We start from the raw sequence: 21,756 nt of genomic DNA, 5'->3' as shown, positions 1-21,756 counted from the left end.
TGCTGGCATCATATGTGCTTGGCAGCGTTAGCGGACAATATGGCGTAAAGGCCAAAAATTGGTTTCACGATGTTATAAAACCAGTTTGCGATCGTCCGCTCAGCCCGTTGATGGCAGGCCATGTTCCCCACCATTGGATGTCGGGAATCTCTTGTAATACATCTGAATATCATTATAAAGCCAACCCGCCAGATTCATCCCCTCCCGCTGGATCATCCATCCATGTCGGCGTGCTTGCACACCGGTGAAGAACATGTCTTGACAAATGTGATATGCAGAAGTCAGGACTTACTGCCTGGGCCTTGCTCACATCGCGCACATCTGAGGAGCAGAAGATGCTGGAGCCCGACACCAACGGCACTCTGGAGGAACATCCATGGCCCATGGCATGCTGGGGGGATTCTCATAGACATGGCTCTGCTGCAAAGCAGCTCATGGAATTTGGAAAGGCACCGTTGAGGGTCTGCTCACAACAGATGATGATTGAGGGGGTGGAGAGGAAGGTCCAGCTGTGTTTTGGAGAGGAAGATGTACCCAGGCTTGGGAGAGGAGAGTCTATGATCGACTAAGAGAGGAAGAGGTGTCAGGATGGGGTGAAGTTGGGGGGAGGGAACGAAGGTGTCAAGATAGGGTGAAGTTGGGAGTGGGGAATGAAGGTGTCAGGATGTATGAGGTTGGGAGGGGGGAATAAAGGTGTCAAGGGGAAGTTAGGGGTGGGGAGTGAGTGCAGGGGAGGAGGGGGTAACAGGGGAGCAGGCGACAACTGGGGAGGTAGGTGTAATGGGGACGGATGGTGTAAGAGAAGGAGTTCAGAGGAGGAAGGAGTATGGAGAGGTGAGGGAGTAAGGCTGGAGGAAGAGGCAAGGATGGAGGAAAGAGTCGGGAGGGGGAAGGACTAAGGGTGGCAGAAGAAGCAAAAGGGTATCTGAAGGAGTCAGGAATGGGGAAGGACTAAGCGGGGCTGGACTCTAAGAGGTGCGAGAGGGTGCCATGGGTGGGGGAGTCTGGGGGTGGGGTGGGGGCAAGGGGTCCAGAGGAGGGAAGGGGTTCCAAGGGGGGAAGGGGCCTGGAGGGAGGGATGTTCAGGTGAATGTGCAAGGGAGGAGTCTAATGAGTCCATGACTGCCTCCTGAGGAGCAAACTGAGTATGGGCATGGAATGAGACAGTGGTGAGAATGACCAAGGGCAGAGTGAGGCGGTAGAGTGGGTGGGTGAGGGTTCAATGGTAGCAGTAGAAGGGATAGCAAGGGGGGTTGGTGGAGACTCAGAGGCAGACATGGACCCTGGGGGTGGGAAGGAGGAGGTTGGGGAGATGAATGTCAATATGGGTGGGATTTTCGGGAAGGAAGGGAATGTGCATGTTCACCAGGAAATTCTTTAAAAAAAAGGGTTGTGGCTGTTGGTCATGGAAGGAGGTGGAAGCAAGCACTGTGACAGGTCTTCCAGGCTGCTTATTTCCAGCTCTTCAATGTCCTCTTGGCTGGAGGTGAGGACCTGGATGGAGCTGACGACTGGCTGGTTGAGGGTGTCAGTCACTTGGCAGAGCTCCCTGTGAATGAAAGTAGAGATAATTAGTGCATGGCAGCACAGTCAAAAGCAGGAGAGACAGCACTCACATTTGCTTTGAGAGAGGGATGATGTGGTGCAGGATCCTCACGAGGGTGTTCGTCGCTGACCTCACCATCACCACAGGCACGGTCCACGTCCTCACCAGTCAGCGCGATGGCACACTCCTCAAAGTGAGTGAGGGACCTAATGTGGGCCACTCCACTCCCAGTCTGGGACCTCTCCCTACTGATGTCAACAGGCTTCTCCTGCATGGAAACAGATGGAGAGAGTGTGAGGACACATGACACTGCGTGGAATGCTCGTGAGGTGAGCAGAGCCATGGACAGGATGATGACATGAGCTCGAGAGGGTATGAGCCTGATGGAGATGTGAGGGTGTATGTGAGAGTTAGTGGTGTTGTCCCTTGAGGTGTGAGATCCCTGTGGGTGTGTGATGGGTTTGTGAGTGTGTGAGTTGAGACTGATGAGAAGACTGAGTTACCCCAGCAGAATGAATGAGACCATTCATCCTCTTTCTGCACTGAGTGGCTGCCCTCTTTTGCAGGGCGTTGGCACTGACCACCGCTGCCACTGCCTTCCATGCTGGATCAGTGATGCAGTTGCCCCTCCTGTGGCTAGAGTGGGGGTAGAGGACATCATGGCGGGACTCCACGGTGTTCAAAAGGCGCTGGAGGGATGCGCCATTGAAGCAAGGGGCTGTATTCTTTTTGCCTTTCAAGGCCATCCTATGTCCTGTGCGGCGTCCTGGGCTGGAAGCACTGAGAGGTGTGCGCACAGCTGCACTTTAAATGTGGCGCCTGGCGTAATGAAGCAGCGAGATGATGGCATGGTGGTCGAATGAGAGCCCTCCTGCCATGGAAGCGGCGTCTTTCCCTGGAATGCATAATGAATGCGGAGGGATTGGGACGATACAAGGTGAGAAACCGCCATTGTGGCCGGCGGGTAAAGCATCATTTTACCCGCCCGCTACCGCACTTAGTGCAAACCTGGGGCGATTCCACACCTGGGTCCTCTGCCAGTCAGTCACTTATTGAAATTAGAGCGGCTGATCAGGAAAGCCCACATGAAATTCTAAACCAATGTCTTTTTAAGCACATCTTTCAGCACATCTGGTGGGAAAGAAGCTCTGTGCGGGCCCTAGGCCTTTATAAGGTGTACAGATTTCTCAAATAAGTATTTTAGAGCTTTAAAAGGCTCTTCTTGTAACTTTTTTCTGTTTTCTTTTCTCAACTGTGGTATTTAGGTTTTCATGGATCTTTTATTCCAGTTGTCACTATTTATTTATGTTTGCCCCTTATGCTCCTTATTGGGTTGGTCAGTGGGGATCTGCCAAGCTCCTATGTTCAGAGAAAGGTGAGGAGCCTAATGGAGGGATACCACTTAGGTCAGGCTGCCTGAAGGAGCTTTCACGCCCTCTTCCCTCTGGATCTACAGAGATTGCTTTGACAGAAACTGTGTTGCTGGGTGTTCAAATTATTTTCAGACAAACCACAATCACAGCAGGTTGTGCTTGATGCTGCTCTGCACAACAGATGATGAGCAAATTACATCTTTGACCATGTCCAGCGAGACGCCATCAACTATTTCTGTAAACGTAATCAGAAATGAACTGGAGATCTGGCGATCTTGGGATCTGCGTTAGCAGAGAGGCAGTTGCCCAGGTGTACCATGTGCTTGTAAGGATTTGTGCATGTCTGGGGATCATACAGTCAGCTATGGCCTGAAACTAAGCTGCACTTTCTTACAGATACACTGTAATGCTGACCCATACAATGGGGCTGTGGGGTGGCACAGACGGTAACCTTCCCCACAAGCACCTCTTGCTGCACAACTTCAATATTATCAACCATTAAACAGGATTATCTGCTGAGCTCTTCTGTCACGTGGCTATGGACTCATTCTTCTGCATCTAGCATTCCATTTCTATTAATTTTTTTCCTGCCACGCCTTAATTGCCGGCCCCTTCAGCTTTGGCAAAGTTTGCTTGTATGTCGAGTTGACCTTTAAAGTACTGCACAAGTTTTCTGAAAGTTTGTCCCTGCATTATGACACTGGCCTTTAATTTAACCTTTAAATTTCACTTACGCATGGGGCTGGATTTTCGCGGAGTTGGGAAGACGCGGCGGACCACTGGACCATTAAAAATGGTGGGCGGGGCCCAGATGTGGAAGTCCCATCCCCATTTCTGACACATCCAATTTTTGCCAGCAGGGGAAAAGGGTCAGTGCATGTGTCAATTAGGCGGGAAACCCAAACTCAGCAGGGCCATTTGAACTCAGTGCTGAGTTCAAACAGACCCCATTTTGGCTGTTGCAAGGGCTTTAACCCACAATGTCAGAGTCACAAATTGATGCAGCAGGTGGAAATGCTCTTGAGTGTTGGATAAGCTCTGTTTAAATGTCATGACCTGAAGGTTTTTAAATCCCCCACTTTTTAAACATGAAATAAATAGATTTAAGTTGTCAGTGAGAATTTAAAAAACCCCTCTGCTGGACTGCTTTAATTCACAGGACATCTTGTGTAGGTTAGGAAAAAAGAACTAACATCTGGTCATGCACTTTCAATAATTTGATGTTGACATTTCTTCAAGGATTATTGTTGAGGTGAATTTTACACCCCCTTCCCCAAAGGCTGTGTTTTCAGTGGGGTGGGGTGGGGGGGGTGGTGTTGCAAGTAAAATAGGACAGGTGATTAGCCCACTGCCTTCCCACCAACCCCTGACCCATTTCCCAATTAAAGTGGTGGGTAAGGCATCCACTAGGACACCCAGCCTTAGCTCCAATTAAGTAGAAATTAAGGGTCTCATTCCGCATCCATTGTCATAATGCGCTGGCCGATGGAAGGTGGATAGGAGTGGAAGCCTGCTCTTCACCATCTGAGGTGAAAAAGCTGGAAAGAAGAGGGGGTTACCTCCTCTGGGGAGGGTACCCTGTGTGCATCGGGGGCAGCCTCCAAAAGCCCCCTCTTTGTGTCTCCCTCGGCCTCCAAAACCCAACCTCTCCCTCCCATCCCTCCTTGGAGTGCCTGAGCCTTCTCCACCCAAAAGGCCCAGACTCACCTCACTCCGGTGCCCATGCTATCTTCTTCCAGATTTGCCTGCAGCTCTTGAGAGTGGGACTACCTTCCACTGAGGGCCAGAAGTCCCACCCTCAGCTTGTTAAGGCCACCCGCAGCATAATATTTTTGCAGGGCAGCCCTTTTTTAAAGTTGTTCAGTTTGCGACTGACTTTTCTACTAGAAGGGGCAAGCAATATGCCCCCCCCACCAAAATTTACCCCATTAACCCTTGACGAAGTGGAGAAATCTGCCAGGGGGCTCTCCACCACGTTGTATTTCAAGCCTGCCCTCACTGGTCAATACATGCATTGGATTCTTACAGTTCCACACGCTATAAGCTTGGTCTTATTGGCAACCTTGTAAATAGGGCCCGAGCCATTTGCTCACCATATAAGCTTAATGCTGAAATAGGGTGCATCAAAGGCATCCTGCAGGTTAATAGCTACCCTGATCAGATCATTTTATGTTCTATATCACGCAAACTCATGAATGAGCCTAAGGCCCTCACTTTTGGCCCTGAAAAGTGTCCAGTCTACCTCTACCTTGAAGGGTAAGTTATCTCAAAAATTTGAGCCACAGGTGAAGCTAGCTGTTCACACTGCTACTATGCAGTAGCAACACGAGTGGTATTTGCCATTAACAGGACGCTGCTGTCAAGCCAAAAAGACATTCTGCCTGTCACACAAATGAGTAATGTGGTATATGAATTTCCGTGCCAGTGTGATGCTAGGTATGTAGGCCGTATGTCCCAAAGACTGGCGGATCATATCAAACAGCATGTCCCAGCCGCTGTTTGCAGTGGGCAAGGTGCAGACTCTGCCAGCCAGCCTGTGCTTGCAAAACTCAAAACACAGTGTCTGACATTAGATGTGATTCCACGATGGGACAACATTTGCTAAATAACCCTCAGTGTGCTAAGAATTACGCTGACAACCAATTTAAGATTGTCATTCAGACTCACAGTGTGGTGCATTTGCGTGTACTGGAAGCTACTTATATACACAGGGCCCTGTTCTTTGCAGACAGAAAGAACATGTATGCACATTGCACTTATTTCAACAAAACAAAATAAGTGACAGCCATTCACTGACTTATTCCTCAGGGCAATGCCCTGACCAATCACAGTCAAGCTGCCTAGTTTAAATTTCAAAAAATACTTGGCAGTTAACTGTAAGTCACCATCAATTGGTGCATGCTCCATGGCAACAACTCTACCAATCAGAGTTCACTTGCCAACCAATCAGCACTCTCTTCTCATAGAGTAAATTGTTGTTTCCCCGTTATATTGGTATCCTTGCAAAGTGTCCTGATGAGTGCAAGATGAAAAGCTTTGACATGTCTCTTTTTTCAGCCATACTCAAGCTCTGTACTACAAACGACTAAGAGATTAATTTATATGTTGATTTAAAAGAACTCCATTTTGAACCTCACAAATATTGGTAATATACTGGTATACTGGTCAAATCTGTAGTACCAGAGATGTTTTCTTGCATAAAACTAAGCACCTGTTACCCTTACATTTCAAATCCCAGGAACAGAGGTGATACAAAGGAACAGAAAATATAGACATCACCATGCTCTCGGATCAATATGGTTTCCTCTGTGGTTATTCACAGAACTGAATAAAGGTACTGAGGGTCATGTCCTTAATACAGTGCTTCCTAGTTTCAGGCCAAAAAACTGAAAGCATTAAAACAGCTTTTATCCAGAGCTAAATAGGTTACATTGCCCAATGGGCGGTAATGGATCAAGAGCCACCAGATTAACAGCCTGAATGTGCTGGCAGAAAAACATAGAGCTGTCCCTGGAGGTAACAAAGTAAGCTGCTTTCATGCTGAAAGCTAAAGCTTTTATTGATTGACTGAAAATATAAGTGATATATCCAGATAAATCTGCAACTTAGGCTCTGTTGTAGATAAATCTGTAATTTAGTGCAGTAGCTAAAACATTGTGTTTTTTATGCTTATTGAAAAAGGACAGATGGACAAAATAAAATTCATATTGCGTTGTGCATTAGTAAATGACCTTTCTCTATTTTATTTCTTCGAAACGTGTTAGGTAAATTGCACAATAGTACATTTCATGCCTCATGAAACCACATACAAGAAACAAATTTTGATTTCGATTGTATCATCTCTGTAAGAGCTTTGTACGCAGAAACTAAAGAGAAAATGTACTATACATTAACAGAGTATATTTGTTACTGTGAACATTGATACAATCAGAGAATGCCACAGGTGGAAATAGGCCATACAGCCCATAGAACTCCTGCCAGTGCTTTTTTCTGCACATACACGAAATACATAAAAGTTATAACATGGAAACATTCAACCCAAGCACTCTGTTGGCATTTACCCTCCTTGCAAGCAAAGAGTTCTCAGACATTTACCCACACCATTCCCACATCTCTTCATCCTTTTTGTCTCTAGTTCACCAATCTCATCTTGAACATTGGCACACTTTCTCCCTCAACTGCAGATCTGAGGAGTGAAATCCACAGCCTGGCAATTTTCTGTGCAAAGATGTTTGTCTTGATCTCCATTCTAAATCTCTTACGATTAACTCTTGTGTATTTGGTCCCTTGTTCGATTGCTCTCACAGCCATTTGCTTCTATCCACCCTGCCGAATCCTTCCACAATTTTAAGCACTCTCAACCTCTCACCCCATAACCTGCCTTTTTCTCTAATGAAAAGACAGTGGAATTTTCCAGATCCCTCTCCCCGCCCCGCGGCAGGTCTAACGGTGGGCACAGGGACAATGCCACGGGAACCGAAAAGTCGGTTTCTCGCCGGCGGGAATGTGTGCCCCTGCCCACCATGTCGCCAATCCCGCCAGAGGCCAGCGTGAAACTGTTTTACATCCCGCCAATGGGATGCAGACATAGGCCAGACTGGAATCACCCCCCCCGTACAACGCACACCCCCACCACCCCCAACCCCCCAGCCCCACCTGCCACATCATCCATGCTGGCTGCCAGTGGGAAATCATGCCAGTCCAGCAGACGTCTGAAGAAGACCTGGGCCAGCCTGCAGAGATCGGATGGAGGCCTCCAGCGACCATGGACTCTGGAATACGGTGTGAGCTGTGGTTGGGTGGAGCTTCAACCACATGGATCATCTAACTACAGCAACTTCCGGAAAGTTGATCTCCAGGCTGCAGGTGGAGGGCTGCAGGAGGTACTGTTGGACGGCAGTGGTCTGTGCTGGTTGGGAGGGGGTTGGGGGTGGAATTAGACAGGAAGGAGAAGAATGAAGAGATGGGGTGAGTGTGGAGGTCCAGAAAGGAGTGGGGGAGGTTGAGGGTGTTAGGGGAAAGAGAGAGGTGCTGCGGCGGTAGTCAAATGGGTGAGGTGGTATGGAATGGGAGGGTGGTAAGGGCCATGCTGGAGTGCGGGTTGGGGGGAAGGTTGGGTTTGTGTGCAGGTGTGAACAAGCCTGGTGAGGGGGGGGTAGCGTGTACACGTGTGAACGGGGATGGGGCAGTGTGCAGGTATGAATGGGCATAGGGGATGTGCAGTTGTGAATGGAGATGGGGGAGGGGAGTGCAGGTGTGAATGGGGATGGGGGAGGGGAGTGCAGGTGTGAACGGGGATGGGGGATGTGCAGGTGTGAACGGGGATGGTGGAGGGGAGTGCAGGTGTGAATGGGGATGGGGGAGGGGAGTGCAGGTGTGAACGGGGATAGGGAGGGGAGTGCAGGTGTGAACGGGGATGGGGGAGGGGAGTGCAGGTGTGAACGGGGATGGGGGAGGGGAGTGCAGGTGTGAATGGGGATGGGGGAGGGGAGTGCAGGTGTGAACGGGGATGGGGAAGGGGAGTGCAGGTGTGAACGGGGATGGGGGAGGGGAGTGCAGGTGTGAATGGGGATGGGGGAGGGGAGTGCAGGTGTGAACGGGGATGGGGGAGGGGAGTGCAGGTGTGAACAGGGATGGAGGAGGGGAGTGCAGGTGTGAACAGGGATGGTGGGGGGTGGAGGAGAGGGGAAAGAGTTTCAGAGGGAAAGGCCCGTAGTGTCAATTGAGGAGTCCTAAGCAGCAAACGCAGGCAATCAGCGATAGAAAGGAATAGTGAGGGTTAAAGGGGGCAGTGAGAGCCAATAGGGTGGGAAGGAGAGGGTTCAGCGATGGTAGGTGAAGGGGCACTGAGGGTTGTTGGAGGGGATGCAGAATGAGAGGCAGGTTCTCGGTGTCGGCAGAATGAGTGGGGGTAGATCTGCTTTCACAGGGTTGGGTTCCTCAGGAAGGTAGGGGGCTTCACCTGCACCTGAGGGTGATGGGGGAAGGTTGAAGGGTAACCATCGGAAGGCTAAATGTTGCACTGGAGAGGGGGGCAGGGGGGTCAGTGGTTATAGGTGGGGGGAGGTGTGGGTTACAGGGACGGGGTAAAGTTTTTTGACTCATGTTGAAGGTCACAAAAACCATGCCTGCTCCAAACTATGCAGAGCCTTGTGGTGGAGATCTCAAGATGCTCTATGGCAGTTGGGTCATCGGGGGTTGGCGGAGTGGAGGTCTCAGGGGTGTCCAACAACCACCCTTTCTCCCTTTGGGTACCCAAGGGCCCCTGCTTCACTCCTTGAGGGGAAGGGGCACCTGGAGGGAGGTCAAGGTTCCCCTTCCCCCTTTCACGTAGCCACAGCAGAAGTTCACCCACAGCTACAGTGATGGAGTGCAGGTCTGTGCGCATCTCCAGCAGAAACTGGGCATTCTGCTGGACCAAGTTCTCTACTGCGTCCGCCACCCTCCCTACGGAGACCTCAATGCGCATACATTCGGTGCCACTTATCAGAGAGCAGACAGACAGAATCCTCTATCTCACTTGCCACTCTGTTGAGGGCCTCCACCACCTCTGCCTGGTATTCCCCCGCCTCTTGTAGCAGCCCCAGCATTGCCTGGGCGTCGCAGATGCCTTTTCTCCAGCAGTCCTCGGAGTGCCAGTGAGCTTGGCTGACCCCGCCTCCTCCTGCTGCAGACACGTTTCCGTGCGGTGACCACCAGAATGTGAGACCCGGGCTGAACTACATCTAGTACCCACCAAGGTGTCTGTCTGCGCTGGTGGAGGGTGGAGGTGACTGCTGTGACGGTTCTACAGGTGCACTTTCTTCCTCCTCCCCAAGGTCCTCGGTCCTCTATGGGCTGGACGAACTGCTAGACGGGGTCTCTTATTCCCTTGCCCTCTTCCTGCTGGCACCTGTAAGTGAGAGAGGAGAGTGCGAGTGACTGCATGAGCTGCTTCTGACATGAAGGAACGCATGAACCTTAGGTTTCTGTACGACATGCATGGATCCTTACTGGATGGAGGCCGCCCACTGACCAGGCGTTGGGCACTGACCTCCTTGGAGATTTCCTTCCATACTGGGTTGGTCTGACGGCTCAATCTCCACCTTCCATCTTCTGGGTAGGGAACAGCCATCCTGGCCTCCACTGCATTGAAAAGGACCTCCAAGGACGCGTTACTGAATCTAGGAGTCAGAGCTCCCTGTGATCGGTGGACCATCTCCTCCTTCAGTGGCGGGTAAGTGTGATGTCCGGTACTTTTTAAGTATGGCGCCCAGATATGATGCCGGGGCATACTATCCAGCCTGCCCCACTGTGAGAAGCGTTGGGAAACCCCTGACTGCATAATTAATAAAGCCGGCATCACGTGATATGGCGCAAATTCCCACCAGCCTCCACGGCGGGAAACACTCCTGGTTCCCACCTCCGCCATGGGACATAGCCCGGGAATTGAAAATTCCTGCCCACCATTTTTGAAACCCCTATATTTATACTTTCTAATATCAGCTAACATGCTAGTGAATCTATCCTGTTAACTCTCAAGCTTCAATGTCCTTTCTATAGCGTGGACCCCAATACCACACTTAGTTCTCTAATTGAGGTCTGAATAAGGTCTTATACACACTTATCTTTATCTTCTGCTTTTCATGTTCTACACCTCTTGTGATAAAATTTAGAAAACTGTTAGCTTTATTATGACCTTATCAACCTGAGATCCTGTCTTTCATGTCCTGTGGACCTGAACCCCAAACCCCTCAGCTCTTCTACAGCATCAAGTGTACATCCATTCATAGTAAAATTCCTGGGGTTTTTTTCAGCAAAATATATCATCTCACGCTTACTGACATTAAATTCCATTTACCACCTTCTAGCCCATTCCTTAGCTAATCAATGTAACTCCTATTTTGATGTAATCTGTGAATGTCAACATCACTTCCTGTAGGTCCAAATCCAAATCATTGATATATACAGTTCCATTTCCCTCTACCATGTCTGTTCCTTCCCAAAGAATGCTAAGAAGTTTGTCCAGCGTAATTGCTCCTTTTGAAATCTATGCTGGATACTTCTAGGTATTTGCTCTATCTAGATTCACGGTCATTTTCACCCTTAATGAGTTCATTAGAGTAATCCCACCCTCCCACTCACACCCACGGTCTTTAATATTGCAGTTTTTTACACAAATTTCCTTTGAAAAGAATTTATGGGCTCTGCTTCAACAGCAGTTTTGGTAGAGAATTCTAACAGAAATATCCGTGGCAAAAATATGAGGTTTGTTTGCCAATGTGTTCAGGGCTATTTTTTTTAGATTCATATCCTGCCACTCCAACAAGATTCACCACTTGAAATAAAAATAAAAGGTGCTGAAAAAATTGAGCAGGCCTGGCAACTGTTAAAACAGCTCAGAAGAAGAGTCACATTGGACTTGAAACATTAACTCTGTTTCTCTCTCCACAGAAGCTGCCAGGCTTGCTGACTTTTTCCGGCACTTTCTGTTTTAATTTCAGATCTCCAGCATCCGCAGTATTTTGCTTTTGTTTGAGATCCATTACTTCACCTGGTTCTGAGTAAGGAAGCAGAGCAAGTAGACAATTTAAAAGTCGGGAAACATTAAGAAATCAGCGCTATGGTATCATCAGATTCAGTGTAAGAATAGAAAAGGGAAGATTGAAGGCAAGAATACTTGACTGAGATAGAGCAAATAACAGTCATAAAAAAAGGATTAGCTAGATTAAGAAGAAGGCAAAATAGTAAATAGAGCCACAAATCAACAACGGGAAATATTTAAACAATAAGTGGAAAGAATACAAAACAAGCACATTTCATTGCGGGAGAATGGGAATAGTAAAGGATGGGGTTTCATGGATTTAGATCCTATTTGAAACTGACATGGCGAATAAAGAAAGAAAACCAGGACAAATGAATGAAGGAAGGAAAGATACACTAAAGCATGTTAAAAATTTAAGAGCTAAGAGAGAAAGTTAGTAAAAAGACATGAGCAATAAAACACTTTCTATAGGCATGATAGTAGAGAGAAGATAATCAAGGCAAGGATGAAGGAGGCAAGTTTGTAACGGAGATGGAGAGAATGACTGTGATATTAGGTAAGTGTTTTGTCTCAGTTTTGTCAGAGAAGGTAAATATTGAAATTTTAGAACAATCAAAGGTGGTCATTATTAATGGAGGCAGTTCAAAAGGAAATAGCACTATAGAAATTGTTTAAACTTAAGGTACATAAATTACAAGGATCTAATGGATTATGTCAAAGGATCCTGGGGGAAAAGGGGAAGAAATAACAGAACGTTTGACTACAATTTTCCAAAATTTTGCAGAGAGGAAACCTGCTTAGAGAGCTGTAGAGTGGCTTATTTTTAATTCGTTCATGGGATGTGGGCGTCACTGGCTAGGCCAGCATTTATTCCCCATCCTTAATTGCCCTTGAGAAGGTGGTGGTGAGCTGTAACTGTATGTTTTTTTTTTAAAAAAAGACAGAAAAACATCACGCAAAAAGGGCCAACCAGTTACTTCAAATTACTGCAGTAATAATATGGCAAGCAATTACTAAGCCCTTAGAGAAATAGGAGTAAATCAGGGACAGTCATCATGGATTTCTAAACAGAAGGATGTACGTATGGGATGTAGCTTACATGGATTTGAAAAGATACATTTGATAGGGTACTTAAGTAAGAGATTTATGGCAAGTATAACACACACAGGAATGTGGCCATATAGATAGAGAAATGGTTGGAAAATAGAAAGTTAAAAGGTAGGAACAAAATAGATTTTCAACAACTGAAAAGATTTGGTGAATGGTAATTTACAGAGGTTTGTGTTGGTGTCTGTTATTTACTGCAACATAAATGCCCTGGACTTAGAAAATAAGGCACCAATGTTGAAATTTGCTGATGTTACCAAATTGTGTCAAGGACAGTGAAAGCCTGTAGCATGGTTTTATGCCAGTGGGAACGGAGGGATAAAGTTTTTACAGTAATTTTAATCACACACCGTTCGTATTTTATTTCACTGGAGCCAAGAAGGTGGCTTGATAGACGTAAGTAAGGGTTATGAAAAGGTCACAGGTTGTGTCTATTAGTTGGAAAGACTGGGAAGCAACAACTTGTATTAAATAGCACCTTTAACACAGTGAAACATTGTAAGGTGCTTCACAGCAGCGTTATCAAATAAACATTTGACACCAAATCAAGTAATGAGATATTAGGACACTGATCAAAAGCTTGGTCAAAGAAGTAGGTTTTAAGGAGCGTCTTAAAGGTGGAGAGAGACATAGGCCGGGATTTCCCGGCCACGTCACAGGTGGGACCCGCCGCAGGCGAGGCCGCGCCCCAGCCAGAAGTCCATTGACTTGCGGTGGGACCGGAAGATCCCGGCGGCGGGCAGGTGTGGAAAATCCCGCCCATAGAAAGGCAGTGAGGTTCAGGAAAGGAATTCTAGAGCTTAGGGGCTGGGCAGCTGAAGGCACAGCCTTCAGTCCAATGGTGGAACAATTAAAATTGGGGATGCGCCAAGAGGCCAGAATTGGAGAAGTGCAATGACCTCTTTGTCGGGCTGGAGGAGGCTACACAGATTGAGAGGGGTGAGGCCATGAAGGGATTCGAAAATAAGGAGAACTTTAAAATTAAGTGCAGGTTTAACAGGCGAACAGGATTTAGTGAGAACAGGAGAGTTCTGCATTATTTCAAGTTTATGGAACATAGTAGATAGGAGGCTGACCAGAAGACTATTGAAATAGTTAAGCCTAGTGGTAACAAAGGCACTGGTGAGGGTTTCAGCAGCAAATGGGCTAAGGCAGAGATGGTCGATGCTATGGAGGTTAAGTCTTGGTGATGTAATTGGCAGTTCATCACTGAGTTAAACGTGACACTAAGGTTGCGAATGGTCTAGCCCAGGTTCAGACAGTTGACAGGGAGAGGCATGGAATCGGTGGCTAGGGAGTGGAGTTTGTGGTAGGGATTGAAAGCAGTGGATCTGGTTTCACAATATTTAGTTGGAGGAAACCTTTACTCATCCAGTACTATATGTCAAATAAGCAGTGCTATGAATCAGAGATAATGGACGGGTCGAGACAAGTGATGGTGAGGAGATAGGGTGTCATCAGCCTGATGCTGTGGATTGGAACATGCATTTTATGTTGCCTTTTATTTTTGTGAAGCTGGAAAGATGGTAAGTGATAAAGAAAGACAAAGGAGCTTGGAACTGTTGGGGAATGAGGAGGTGTGGTTGAGTTTACTAGTATCACTCGTTAATTATTTCACCATGCAGAGTCTGGGCAGAAAGGAGCTGTCTACAGGGAAGCCTTCATTTCTCTTTCTGATTCTCCACTTCCTGTTGCTCTTCCTCCTCTTCCACTTCCTCTTCCTCCTTTTTCTCCTCTCCCTCATAAACCTGCTCCTCAGCTTCTCAGCTGATAGGTGGTGGCAGAGGTTGTTACATGGTAGCCCAGGCAGCAGAAGTGTTGCTCAAAGATGCCAATGGTGTGCTCCATAATGTGCCTTGTGGCAGCAGGACTCACATTATAGACTTGCTGTACACGTGACCATGGGTTCCAGACCAGAAACATGAGCCCTATCATGAGTAGATAACCCTTGTCTGCCAATAGCCAACATTTGACTTGCTCTGGTGGTCAAATAGGGTGGCATTGAGAATTGCCACAGGATGAAGGAATCATGTACTGCCAGAATAGTGGGCATTCACCTGCATGAACATGATGTACTGCCTGCGTCCGTACATCAACTGCATATTGAGATATTGGAACCCCTTTCAATTCACGCTTGGTATGAGGCACACACAAAGTAATGAGCAAGTAGTCAATGGCACCCTGCAGCATGGAGATGTCAGCAATCGGATCAAACCCTTAAGCTCTCTGTGCCTGCTTGTCTCTAGCAAGAGGGAATGAGATGAATCTGTCTCGTTTTGAATAGATAGCCTCAGCCTCACTGCAGAGTATTGCAAACTGCGAGATTGTTGTGACACAGCAGTTTGTAAAGACTGAGTTATTTAAAATCCCAGAGAGAAACTTTAAACAACTGTCATAACCTATACTTTCAATTGGTATATTTTGAGTTGCAGCTCTAAATTCAGGAATAAGACCACCAGTTCTCGAGAGGTTTTTATATCAAACTAAATGAAACATTTATTAACTTACAACCAATTAAACACATGCACATGGCTAGAAATTACTACTATCATAACTTTTAACAAATTCCCAAATTAATCTCCACGAAGGCAACCATAACCAATAGACTTAAACAGACACCAGGCAAAGCATTTTCACCTTACGAATTCAAAATGAGGTTCCTTTCAATTTGTTCCTTCGCGGACACAGTGGTAGGCTTACAGTTTAGATCTTTCATGCCTCTGACCTGCACACACAAAACTCCTTTCTGTTATACCCAGCCTTCCCCTTTGAATGTAAATTCTCATTGTATCACCAGGCCCTTTGAACCCCTTTCATAGTACAAATTTTATTAGTAATATAAACATTGCTTGGTCTCTCCCAGCTAGGTGTAAGGTTTCACTCCCACTCTTGATTGGTTTATTCAACAAAGTGCAAATGCACCCTTTACCTTGATGTTAACACCTCAGAACTACTATACATCAAAGCACCCAGACTAGCTGGCTTTAATCCAATTAACACACACACACTCACAGACACAGACAGACTAAAGCTCAATTTTTAAAAAAATTCCAATAACATTATATACATTAATATCTCTTCATGAAAGAGCTTTTGTTCTTATTTCCTGAAATAGTCTGGAAGGGGTTGGACACATTAGGTTAAGAGCCACCTTGACAGCCACAGGCAATGTTGCCCACGCCCTGCTTTGAGGTTGCAGTTGTAGCTGCATTGTCAGACTTCAGATAGTGAACCAAAGACCAGTTCTCGAGAGGTTTTTATATCAAACTAAATTAAACATTTATTAATTTACAACCAATTAAACACATGCACATGGCTACAAATTACTACTATCATAACTTTTAACAAGTTCCCAAATTAATCTCCACAAAGGCAACACATCTCAAGCATTGGTCGTTGTTGAAATTAAGAGGATTGCTTCCGAGAGATCTTTGGTAGATATGGTCACCTGTTGAGACTCCTTCTCAGAATTGAATCAGAGAATTGCTACAGCGCTGAAGGAGGCCATTTGGCCCATTGTGTTGCACCAGCTCTCCGAATGAGCAATTCCCTTAGTGCTACCCTCCAACCTTCTCCTCGTAACCTTGCACATTCTTCCTTTTCAGATAACAGTCTAACTCTCTTTTGAATGCTTCAATTGAACCTACCTCCACCACACTCTCAGGCAGTGCAATCCAGACCTTAACCACTTGCTGTGTGAAGAAGTTTTTTCTCATATCACTTTTGCCTTTTTGCTAATTACTTTAAATCTGTGCCCTCTCCTTCTTGACCCTTTCACAAGTGGGAACAGTTTCTCCCTATCTACTCTATCCGGATCCCTCATGATTTTGAATACCTCTATCAAATCTCCTCTCAGCCTTCTCTTCTCCAAGGAAAACATTCCTATCTTCTCCAACCTATCTTCATAACTGAAGTTCCTCATCTCTGGAATCATTCTCCTGAATCTTTTCCACACTCTCTCTAATTACTTCACATCTTTCCTAAAGTGCATTGCCCAGAACTGAACGCAGTACTCCAGCTGAAGCTGAATAAGTGTCTTATACAAGTTCAACATAACCTCCTTGCTCTTGTACTCTGTGTACTCTATGCAAAGTGTATTTTTTCTGTTAACAAAGCCCACTTACATGGATAGAAATAGCACATTATGCAGGTGAATTGGTTGGTGCTAATTTGCTGCAAGGTTTTGCATTTTTAAAGTTGGAACTGAAACCAGGAGTCATGCGCCAATAGAATATATCACTGTTAGTTCAAGATATTTTCACTTGTACATAGGATTGTTGTTTGCGGTGCTTGAGGTTCAAGTGTTTTGGATATTACTGTCCAGATATTAAATAGGGCCAGGTTCAAACAAGCAGAACTGATTGCATAAATATGAACAATCAAGTTGTGTGTAATTGTTTGTCAAAGCCGTGGTTGTAAAGTACTGAAACCTGAGCTTTCTATGGGATTTATAAATAGAGGCATAGAGTACAAAAAATAAGGAGTTTTACTAAACCTCTATAAAACAATTCAACCCCAATGTAACCATGATTCACAATTCTGGGCACCTGAAGGATGTGAGGGAGAGGGTTAAAGGTGGTGGGGGGGAAAGATAAAGGGCTCAGAAACAGGAGAAGTGACAGAGCCCGTGATTTCTCTCCCCGGCCCTGCCATTAACCATTACTCTGTGTTTCCTGTCACTCAGCCAATACATTCTTATTCTCCTCCACCCTCTTCTGGTAGCTTGCCTATTCTGCATAGCCTATATTCCTTCTACCAGTCATGTACAATTGGAAGAGGAAGGCCTACCAGGTCACCCATGTCTGAAAGAAACTTATTTCAGCACAAATCTTTTGGCCACAAAAATCATACCACGCCACCAGCCAGACCACTCCCCGCAGACTATTGAAACTTTAGACGACTATAGAAGAGCTCCAAAATGCACTGGATTGCTCTAATAGCCAGAAGAATTAATGAAGCACCCCACCTTTAAGTGGTTCATAAACTCTGCAAGTAATGAATGTGGCGAGCACTTCATAGTGTTTATTGATATCATGATCTGCTGGTTTTTCATGCAGCCAAAGGTTGTCTGCATGCTTACAAGCCTCTTTGCCAATAGAGCGTCCAGCACACTTCCCACTGGAAATATGCAGACACATCTTGGAGGCTATTTTCAAACATTGGAAGGCTGATTAGGCCTAAAAAAAAAGGATGCTTCTGAACCCAGTTTATCACCCCATAAGTATTAAAGAATTCAATAGTTCCTTCAAGAAGAGAAGTATTGAAAACTGAGGAGTAAATCATGCAAGGGGATGAGATTAATTGGTGCATTCGGAGAATTATGCAGAAACAGATTTAAAAGGCTCAATAGTCTTGTTTTTTGGTTTAAGAATACATGATTCTAATTTTACATTCTAAATTTAGTCAGTGTAAGTAAATGCAGATTTAAAATGTAAAATGCAGATTTCAGGTTCAGCCATGATCTTATTAAATGGCGGAGCAGGCTCGAGGGGCTGAATGGCCTACTCCTGCTCCTTGTTAGGTGTGTTCGTATAAATCTTCCCTAACTTTCTCTTTCGGTCCCATTTTGATTGTTAAACTTGTGCCCACTGTCTCCCCAACCAATGACAATTAGCTTCAATCTATCATAGTCTGATCTCTACCGAGTCACTGCTTTCTGAGCACCAGTGAAAAATGGCCTAGCTAGAATTACAAATCTATGGTACATTCCTATTATTTGGGTACAAAGCCTTACTATTTTGACCTTCCAGATCCTTTCCTGGAGCATTAATGTTGCTCTGCTTTGCCTAAATGACTTACTGGATAAAGGTACGACCCATTGTGCACAAAGGTTACTGATCCCATTTCTGTGGATCTCAGACAGGGCAGCAGTTGGAACACTGTAATTGGCCTCAGTACCATTGAACTGGGAGGGGGGTAAGGAAGAAGGGGTGGGGGAGGGGGGATTCAGCCAACGCCCCATCTTCTGCTTGCTGTCCCTTACCCTCCATTTGGAAATGTGCATGTGGATGCCTGGTGATCAGCTCAGATAAATAACCTGCTGACTCTTGCCATCTAAATACAAACTTCTATTCAGGAATGGCCCACTTGAAAGAGCTGCCAGAGAGTTGCTGGGTTTTGACAAGTTGCTACTGTATCCCAGCAAGAGCCGGGGCTCAGAAGAGGAAAGGGGATAATTGGAGTAAAGAGTAGTTTCTCATTTGTGAATAATGTCTTGTGAAATTTTAAAGAACTGAATGGCTTCTTGCTCGAGGTTTGCAGAACCTGTCAGAAAAGACAACAAAAATGATTCCACAAGTACTTTGATGAGTAAAAAAATATAATTCCTGTTGTTGCACTGTTTTATTTGTTAATAACAACATTAATGTTCAAATCACCTTAAAAACATTGTTTATGCTGTTTACTGTCTCATACCCGACAGTCATGTACTCCTGGCTCACACCTTCATTCCAAACAATTCCCATCTCAATGCCACCATCTGTCCGAATCACTCTCAAAACTTTGAATGGATTATTCACGTGGAATGGAAATGTGGAAACTAAAACATGGAATGGAATAACTTTGTAATATTTATTGGCAGGGGAATATTACACACCACCGGAGAATATGCAGCATGCAACAGGTCATAAATTAATCTCTTCATTTGTGCCTCAAACCAGAGATCCATAAAACATCGCCCATGTACTGTTGGGAATAATTTATATGGTAATAATTAATCCCTTCTGTGCAAAACATCTCATCTGCCTCAAAGCACCAATCAGCGATAGCATTCATTTAAGAGTCCTTGGGCCACAGACACTCATTAAACCAACAAAACATACCTTTTTTTTACTGATGAGGTATGTCAGAAAGTTATCTGTGTTATGAAGTTCATCATTTGAGTGTAGCTATGCTTTTTACTGATCTGACATCAAAGCCCATTTGAGGACTGTTATGCCAAAAAGAGCCCCATTTAAAAAGATATATTTGAACAATATTGTTTCTTGAAACTATGCAAGTTCATTCACGCCACCAGTGTACAGATTGATGAGCATTAATTTTGCCTCATTCATCAGCCAGTTTCCATAATATATTGTCAGCCATAATATATTGTTTAGCAATACGTTTACCTCAATTTTAAATTTAAAGTCAAATTATTTTCTAGTTTTCAGGTTTCTCTGCAAAGGAAACATGGCTGATCAACTAAAAAGATTTTGGAGTTCAGTGACATCATACTGACATCAGGGACAGAAATTTTAGGTCGGGACCCCGGCATCGGGGTCAAATGGGGGTCACAACCCTGGAATGTGTCAGGAGCAGTCACCTGACAGTGAGTTTCCCTGAATTAGCCAATTAATGGCCAGAGGACACATTTGCCATCCTTAAGGATGATGGATGGACTCTCAAAGCTGGAGGGCTGATAGGAGGCCCTTCAGCATGGGAGCAACTGTAAACTGCCATTACAGGTAAGGGAGAGAGAGGGGGCCTCCATCTTGAGGCTTCCTCTCAGCATCTTTTAAATAAATTGAAATACAAAATGGCCACAGTGAGGCCTGTAGCCATAGATGTAACCAGGTAGGCATGAAGAGCCTCAATGCCTGCCTGGAACACAGACCGCCACCTGGTCTGCCATCTGGAGGCTGCCTCCAGGTAGCTGATCTGTCTCAATACTGGGGGGGCCCGCAGGCCAACTGGAAGATGCCAGTCAGCCACTGATATTTGGCCTTAATTGGCCCATAATTTACCTTAACTTGCTACTCACCTCTTTTAGGCAGGTAGCTCTTTTGCCCCCAATCCCGCCTCTGGGAAAAAAGCCCAGGAGCGCGATGGTACTGGCAAACAAACACACCGGTGGCACAAAATTTTGCACCGCCTGCCTCTCTTCTGATCCCCATATCAGACAAAATTTCAGCTCCAGTTATGTTGTGACTGACCAACATATGGTCATTGGTAGCGATAGATTGCAAAGATGGAAAACTAAGCTTGAAGCTTGATCAATATGAAATTAAGAACTGATATTGGAGCTTAGGGTCTGGCAAAGAGGTGATCTTCTACGTGCTTTCAAACCTCAAAACAGTGGCTTGCTACTATCCAGATTTTCCATTCTAAGATGCCAAAATTAAGTCCAGCTCATGATTTTGAACAACTTAATTTAAGCTTCGCTGTTGTGACTTGCAAAATCCCATGAACCCCTTTCTTTTACTTTTGTCCAATATCTCCCAGATACACATATGATGTTCACATTACTATGCCAGTAGTTTTGATGTTGAAAGAACAAATGTGCTATTTAGTGTTGTATTTAAATTGGTTTTCTAAAGACACTTTTATATGTGTATTTCCAGCCTGGAGCTCTAAGTATCATGGAATCTGCCCCCAAAAGAAATAACATCCACAGAACAAAGGTCAAATTGGTAAGTATTTTATCTTCTTCAATATTCTTCCAAATTAACATTGTACAATGGCTTTTGAAGTTGCTCAAGTATGTATCCAGTTCCCTTTGGAAGTTACTATTGAACAGCTTCCATCACCCTTTCAGGTAGCAAATTCCAATTGTAACTTACTGCATAAAAACATTCTCATCTCCCCTGTTTCTTTTGTCAATCTGTGCATATCTATGTCCTTTGGTTACTATAGTTTCTCCTTATTGACTCTATCAGAACCCTTCATAATTAGAACACCTCTATTAAACCTGCCTTCGCATCCCCTACTCTGGAGAGAACAATCTCAGCTAGTCTTTGCACGGAACTGAAGTTCCTTATTCTTGGTGACACTAATAAATCTCCTCTTCGCTCTCCATTAATCTTACTTTTTTTGCAGGATTTCTCCATACATAAATACTGCTGACCTTAAATGATGCCTCGATCCCAGACAAACCTGCCAAGAGTGCACCAAAAATATTTTAAAATTAAGCCTTCCCCAAACTCCTCAAATTCTCTTACATCTCCTCTCCTCTTGTGATATGAGGTACATGTACCTTTAAGGAGGATCTTAAACTGTTGTCAGTCACTACCACCTCGACAGGATATGTGATGAATTAGTCCCATGTCTTGTATTCAGTCTACATGCAGCAGGAGTAGGAGTCAGATGCACCTGAATATTCTGGCCGGTGTGTGGGGGCTTGCCCCACTTGCCAACACATAAAATGATGCGCGGTAACGTCAGGCATGCGTCCTGACATCACCGCGTGTCATTCAGATCCTCAGATCAGTGGGTGCACACTGGAGTCG

General features: G+C 45.4%; 1 protein-coding gene across 1 annotated transcript in view; it reads left to right on the top strand.

Annotated features, from left to right (window-relative positions):
* rgs11 (regulator of G protein signaling 11) overlaps positions 1 to 21,756 on the top strand; it is a 149,901-nt gene that overhangs the window by 67,600 nt on the left and 60,545 nt on the right. The window contains exon 9 of the mRNA XM_078559289.1: positions 20,872 to 20,940. Within this exon, the coding sequence (XP_078415415.1) occupies positions 20,872 to 20,940 (69 nt within the window). The remainder of the gene's footprint in view (positions 1 to 20,871; positions 20,941 to 21,756) is intronic.

Source organism: Cetorhinus maximus, chromosome 15 (assembly GCF_964194155.1).
Source record: "Cetorhinus maximus chromosome 15, sCetMax3.hap1.1, whole genome shotgun sequence".
Taxonomy (NCBI): Eukaryota; Metazoa; Chordata; class Chondrichthyes; order Lamniformes; family Cetorhinidae; genus Cetorhinus; species Cetorhinus maximus.
This window is presented reverse-complemented; position numbering and strand designations above follow the sequence as displayed.